This window comes from Neoarius graeffei, chromosome 10, assembly GCF_027579695.1.
Source record: "Neoarius graeffei isolate fNeoGra1 chromosome 10, fNeoGra1.pri, whole genome shotgun sequence".
In the NCBI taxonomy this organism is placed as follows: domain Eukaryota; kingdom Metazoa; phylum Chordata; class Actinopteri; order Siluriformes; family Ariidae; genus Neoarius; species Neoarius graeffei.
In genome coordinates this window covers 36,049,523-36,056,860 of record NC_083578.1, presented here as the reverse complement: position 1 = coordinate 36,056,860, position 7,338 = coordinate 36,049,523, and the positions used below count along the sequence as shown (strand labels likewise).

At 36.0% G+C, this 7,338-nt stretch overlaps 1 protein-coding gene across 4 annotated transcripts in view; it reads left to right on the top strand.

The window, feature by feature from the left end:
- The first annotated feature begins 720 nt into the window (after positions 1 to 720).
- vsig8b (V-set and immunoglobulin domain containing 8b) overlaps positions 721 to 7,338 on the top strand; it is a 57,582-nt gene continuing 50,964 nt past the window's right edge. The window contains exons 1-5 of one of the 4 annotated variants that reach the window (XM_060931744.1): positions 721 to 797; positions 1,427 to 1,526; positions 2,307 to 2,467; positions 5,333 to 5,534; positions 5,875 to 6,027. In XM_060931744.1, coding sequence (XP_060787727.1) covers positions 1,439 to 1,526; positions 2,307 to 2,467; positions 5,333 to 5,534; positions 5,875 to 6,027 — 604 coding nt within the window. In that variant the 5' untranslated portion in view covers positions 721 to 797; positions 1,427 to 1,438. Of the gene's footprint in view, positions 802 to 1,426; positions 1,531 to 2,306; positions 2,468 to 5,332; positions 5,535 to 5,874; positions 6,028 to 7,338 lie in introns of all 4 variants that reach the window. The other 3 variants (XM_060931746.1, XM_060931742.1, XM_060931745.1) reach the window with 3 other exon arrangements.

Below are 7,338 nucleotides of genomic sequence, written 5' to 3'. Positions count from 1 at the left end.
GAGAACCCCTGGCCTAAACAAAGAACTAAATCACAACCATTCTGGTGGGATTCAACCTTCCAGTAATAACCACAGGAAGGTACACAGACAATTGTTTAGAAGAAAATGATTTATTTATAATCAAAAAGAAAAACAACCAAAATTAATCCCATTAATTCCAATACAAATTTAACTGCAGGTAATATGGTCTTATTGTACCATATAAAATATGTACAGATGCATACAAAGTATTAAAAATGTTTCATTTTAAAATGTATTGTTTCAAGATTTGGAACATGCTTAATTCTGTAAAAAGACTGAAGAATGCTTTGTTGTTTACGTTATAAGGCTATTTTCACACTAGTTGGTTTTGTGGAGAAAGAAATTATTTCAGAGAAATTTTAGAGAAGAAAGAAATCTTGCAAATGTCGAAAAGTGCAGTACTATACTGGCTGCGCAAAACTGTACTGCATAAAACTGTACTGTTTTATGTTAGAGACTACCATAATTGTATTCATTTGTCTGAAAAATTGTATGGTTAAAAGTGCTATTTTATCCAGCTGCCATCTAGTGGTCATTGTTAGTTACCACCAAAAATAAAGTGCAAACCATGTGTTTATGCTCATTTTACTGTTAGCCTAACAAGTTTAGCTGGAGATTAGCTTGGGTTATGGATGGAATGTAGAGAGAGGGTGGTGCTAAAAGGAGACATATTTTCCCCCTTCGTTTTCAGTTAGAATGAATGAGAGAAAGTATTGAGAAGAAGCCAGTGATCACATTACACTGTCCCTTTTCAGCTTTGTTTGGATTCTATTTTAGTAGGTAAATATTGTTGTTGTTTTTTTCTACTAGTGATAAATTATCACTTCTATATCTGTATGTATAGACAATTTGTTTACACCTGACAAAAAAAAAGCATTAGAAATGAATCAAAGAAAGGCTTAGATGTAGTCTGGTATAATGTCATATGAAGAGATTATTAATCAACCTTGCCTTGTATTTATGTTAAGGAGTTATTCTACATGTTGATTTGTTTAAGCATTGGTGGCATTCATTTCCATAAGAACAGGTTTCTGTTTGCTGTGAAATATCCTCTCTCTCTCTCTCTCTCTCTCAACTTTCCAGACAACCCTGTAATGTTTTATATATGTATTATTTCATGCATGGTTTGATAAGACTATATGATTTCTGATTTGGCAAGCCTTAGAGCAGTGGTTGAGAATAACTTAGAATAATGTTGACCACCAATTTACAACTATCAGCTGAAGATCTCTATGGTATTTGAGTCCTACCAATTGACTTTCTGAGAATGAAGTATGACATGTCTTTCTTTTCATTCCTTACCAAAACTGCATTTTCTACTTTACATTGTTTGTACCCTACAATCTGCTTTTAATGAGATGGTAAGGCATGCTTGACTATTTATCCAAACTTTTCTTCCATGCAGATTTATATACTGATGATTATACTCGACAATGATAAAGCATTGTACTGGAATAAGTGTTTCCTTGGTTGTACTATACGCTACATCAGTCTGTCTAAATCATGTGGGTGAGTATTCTTCTGTCATTGTCTTTCAATACTTTTCTGTTGAAGAACCACATTGGCAAGACTGCACTACATGTGCTAACTTTTGAATTTACCAAGAGAGCTGGCATTTAGCATAAAACAGATCTGTATTTTAAAAAGTTGTACTTGGCACATACGTCTCTGTTAGTCAACATATATATAACATGAACTCAGTTTTATACAATGATTTGTGCAGATTATGTCTTTATATTTCAGGAAATTATATTACAATATATATTGATTTAACATAGCTTGCTTTGTGGGTTTTGACAGTTTTTTTCTATTTATTTTTGTTTGCTATTTCTTTTTGTATCCTTTATGCTTGGGTGTATGAATAAATATAAGTGAAAATAAATGTAATATAGCATAACACCCTGCAAACAATATAAATAATTTTTTCCTCAATTTTCTTTTTCTTAAGTCAGTAAGAGGCAATAATCACTCACTTTATCATGAAACAAGTCAAATAAATGCAATTGTTTCAGCTGTTTCATTTATTTACAGTAGCCCTTTCAAATCTGATTCAGTTGATCTTCTTAACTTACATACTTGCCAGTTCAATGAGTAGATTAAATGAGTGAACATTAATTGTTAACAACAGTCAGTGGAATAATAATAATAATAACAATAATAATAATAATAATAATAATAATAATAATAATAACTTTTCATGTCATTCTAATTTTGTTTGTTTGTAGCAAAGTGATGTAGGTTACATATACCACTTCATATCATCATAACATACTCTGCATTTTCAGTGGGTATACAAGTGACCTCCACAGGGCCACAGACAATCAAGAAGCCACAGGGATCAGATATTATTTTGGGCTGTACCTACAGTGAGAGCCCATCTGACACTGGGCAGCTGGATGTTGAGTGGTCCATTGTCAGTCCAGACATGACTCAGAAAGACAAGTTGGTGAGAACTAATTAAACTCAATCAATTTTGTTGAGCAACAACAAATTAATTTAGCTTTCATATCTGTAACGAGCCCTGTGATGACCTGGCGACTTGTCCAGGGTGTACCCCGCCTTTCGCCCGTAGTCAGCTGGGATAGGCTCCAGCTTGCCTGCGACCCTGTAGAAGGATAAAGCGGCTAGAGATAATGAGATGAGATGAGATCTGTAACGAGCAGTGTGTGGGGTTTATCAGAATGGACAACATAAAATTCTCAAAATGTACAGCTTACCTACAGTCCCCTGTGAAATGGACAAATGCTGATTTTTTTTTTTTTCTGTATACTGAAGGCATTTGGTTTTGAGATCAAAAGATGAATATGAGATGATAGAATGTAAGCTTTCATTTCCTGATATTTACATCTAGATGTGTTAAATAACTTAGAACATGACACCTTTGGTGCCAGACCACACAATTTATATGTGAGCAAAAATATAGGAACAGATAGGTAATCTCAAATTAAGTAACAATATTTGGTTGCAAATCCATTTCTCGCAATAACTGCATTTAACCGGTGAGCCACTGACGTCACCAGAGTGTTGCATTCTTCTTTTAATATGCCTGTCCTGGCACGCACTGCAGCTTCTTTCAGTGGTTGTTTGTTTTAGGAGTTTTCTCTCTTCAATCTCCTCTTCAGGGGATGAAAGGTATACTCAATTCGGTTAAGGTTTGGGGATTGGCATAGCTAGTTTAAAACCTTACACTCCCCCCCCCCCCCCCCCCCCCCCCCATGAAGTCCTTTGTTGTGTTGGTAGTGTGTTTTGGGTCATTATCTTGCAGTATGAAGTTCTTCCCAATTAGACTGGATGCATTTCTCTGTAAATAGACAGAATGTTTCTGTACACTTCTGAATTCATTGTGCTGTTACCATCATTAGTTACACCATCAATAAAGATTAGTGAGCCTGTCCACAAGCAGCGTTCAAGCCCAAACCATGACTCTATCTTCACTGTGTTTTACCGATAAGCTCATATGTTTTGGATCATGAGCAGATCCTTTCTTTCTCCACACTTTGTCCTGTCCATCACTTTTGTAGAGGTCAATTTTGGTTTCAAAACATTTGCAGCTCATCTCTGTATTCCTTTGCAAATTCCAATATGGCATTCTGATTCTTACGAGTGATGGGCAGTTTGAATCTTGTGGAATACAGACTTCATGTTTCTGTTCTAAAAGTCTTCTTTGAACAGTGGATTGTGATTCCTTCACCCCTGCCTTATGGGGGTTGTTGGTGATGTCCCTGACTGTTCTTTTTGGGTTTATCTTCACAGCTGTTTTCCTTTGCCAACCTGTTTTATGTCTGGTTGTTGGTATACCAGTGGTTGCTTTCTTTTGCAGTGTACTCCAAATTGTTGTGTTGTCTATGATCTATACTTGTACATTGGCTCTGATTGATTTTCCCTCTTCTCGGCTTTTGTTATCTTTTTTTAACAACAAATGCAATCTTCAGAGGCAAAACAGAGCTCAAACCATGGAGAGACATTCAGAGCTATTAATTATTCCAACAATCAATAGGGCAAACCTAGGTAGGCTGTCAATCACGTTACAATATTTTTGATTATTTGAAAAGTGGGTGGGCACCTCTCAAAGGTGCCATGTTATGTTTAATACATAATGAGGCTATAAGAACTGGCTATGCCCTTTCAATACTTTCAGAGGGGATTGTATATGAAAACAGTAGTGGAGTGTCATATGTGTAAAGACCAACATAAACTTTAATTTTATGAATAAACTATAATGAGGAAATGAGTGCTGTAATTCTGATCCATCAGCATATTATCATCATTTGATCTCAAACCCAAATGTCTTCAGTGTATAACAAAAATAAAAGAACTGGCTATGCCCTTTCAATACTTTCAGAGGGGATTGTATATGAAAACAGTAGTGGAGTGTCATATGTGTAAAGACCAACATAAACTTTAATTTTATGAATAAACTATAATTATTTAAGAAGCTGAGTAATGGAACAAGAAAGAGCAACATTTATTAAATAAATTAATTTGATGTCCACATTCTGTTAATAAAAGGAATCCATCTTTATATTACTGACTATGCTACAGAATATATAAATAAACTAGAAGGTCACTTGGTAGAGTGCATACTTCCACCAAGCCACATATTCAGATTTACATCAAAATCTAATCAATTGTTCCATGGCCCACCTTTCATCAGAATTTCATCAAAATCCATTCACTATTTTCTGAGTTACACTGGGAACAGACAAAAAAAAAAATCCTGGATCTATAGACATATCTACGTAGATCCTGGATCCATACACACAAACAGATTTGCATCAAAATCTAATCCTTGACCCATGACCCACCTTTCTGCAAAATTTAATCAAAATCTGTGTACTACTTTTTGAGTTATGTTGGGAACAGCAAAAATGGAAAAAAAAATCCTTGATCCGTATACATATCCTGATCCTGGATCCATATACATATGCGGATTTGTATCAAAATCTAATCAATTGTTCCCTGGCCCATAGCTCACATTTCCTCAGAATTTGATCAAAATTCATTCACAACTTTTTGAGTCACATTGGGAACAGGCAAACAAACAAAAACACATGGAGGTGAAAACATAACCTCCTCCAACAAAGTTGGTGGCGGTAACTAAAGAATGCATAAATACATAAAGAAAAAAGTACATTCATTTAAACTATTACCTAGCTTTTTTAGTACACTACTATCCCTTGTTTATTGTTCTTTGTAATCTAGAAAATTACTTGAGCAGAGGATTTTCAGGGGCCATATGATTTGTGTTGAGTGACTGAACTTTTTTTTTTAATATAAACATAATGAATTTATGTCTCTGAATGTTTATCAGATCTTGTCTTACTCAGCGGGGAAGGAGTACAAACTTGGAGACCCAGGCCTGATGACTCGACTAAAGTTTGTGGGTAACCCCAGCCAAGGAGATGCCACCATCACCATCTCTTCACTGCGTGTCTCTGATACAGCCACGTACCAGTGCAAAGTGAAGAAACCACCTGGTATAGACTCACGGAAGATCACTTTAGTGATACTCGGTAAAGACTGAGGCATGCACATTTCACAATGGTCTCACAATCTTCCCAGTTTCTGTTTTACCAGTTCTCCTACTCCTCCCTGTCACAACCCAGTGCTTTGGCTCACATGACTTAAACTGTGACTGTGTTAGAGCACTGGGTGGAGGATGGACTTCTTGCAACAGGTTTTTAAAATTCTGTTATTGTTTTTGTAACCTATTCACTTCAGATTAGATGAATTAGCACCTTACTGACCTATCACTGAGGATACAGATATGTGGAAAAATAAGTTTTTAATATGTTTTCAAAATAAATGTGGCCACTTTTCATCATTTCACCTAAGATCTTATCCTGTATTCAGTGAAACCTTCTGTGCCCAAATGTTGGAGTCAAAGTGGTGAGGAGGTAGGAGGTACTGTCTCACTGTGGTGCAAATCATCTGAGGGTTCAGCTCCTTTAATACACAAGTGGATAAAAGAGAATGGTGAAGCATTGCCACCAACAACATTCCAGAGTAAGTCATCTTTATGCCAGCGATTTTTTTTTTCCCTGAGCTGAAAAACAAGCAACTTCTTTTCTAATAGCAAGATTATTTATCTTAAAAAAACAGACATTCTTTCAAGATTAATGTAGTTTTAGATTTTGAATTCAACAAGATGTTTGTCATGTGTGTGTGTGTGTGTGTGTGTATATATATATATATATATATATATATATATATATATAAATGGTGCTTGAAAGTTTGTGAACCCTTTAGAATTTTCTATATTTCTGCATAAATATGACCTAAAATGTCACCAGATTTTCACACAAGTCCTAAAAGTAGATAAAGAGAACCCAGTTAAACAAATGAGACAAAAATATTATACTTGGTCATTTATTTATTGAGGAAAATGATCCAATATTACATATCTGTGAGTGGCAAAAGTATGTGAACCTCTAGGATGAGCAGTTAATTTGAAGGTGAAATTAGAGTCAGGTGTTTTCAATCAACGGGATGACAATCAGGTGTGAGTGGGCACCCTGTTTTATTTAAAGAACAGGGATCTATCAAAGTCTGATCTTCACAACACATGTTTGTGGAAGTGTATCATGGCACGAACAAAGGAGATTTCTGAGGACCTCAGAAAAAGCGTTGTTGATGCTCATCAGGCTGGAAAAGGTTACAAAACCATCTCTAAAGAGTTTGGACTCCACCAATTCACAGTCAGACAGATTGTGTAATGTTCATGAGTCCACCATCAGGAAAACACTGAACAACAATGGTGTGCATGGCAGGGTTGCAAGGAGAAAGCCACTGGTCTCCAAAAAGAACATTGCTGCTCGTCTGCAGCTTGCTAAAGATCACGTGGACAAGCCAGAAGGCTATTGGAAAAATGTTTTATGGATGGATGAGACCAAAATAGAACTTTTTGGTTTAAATGAGAAGCATTATGTTTGGAGAAAGGAAAACACTGCATTCCATCATAAGAGCCTTATCCCATCTGTGAAACATGGTGGTGGTAGTATCATGGTTTGGGCATGTTTTGCTGCACCTGGGCCAGGACAGCTTGCCATCATTGATATAACAATGAATTCTGAATTATACCAGCGAATTCTAAAGGAAAATGTCAGGACATCTGTCCATGAACTGAATCTCAAGAGAAGGTGGGTCATGCAGCAAGACAACGACCCTAAACACACAAGTTGTTCTACCAAAGAATGGTTAAAGAAGAATAAAGTTAATGTTTTGGAATGGCCAGGTCAAATTCCTGACCTTAATCCAATCAAAATGTTGGGTAAGGACCTGAAGCAAGCAGTTCATGTGAGGAAACCCACCAACATC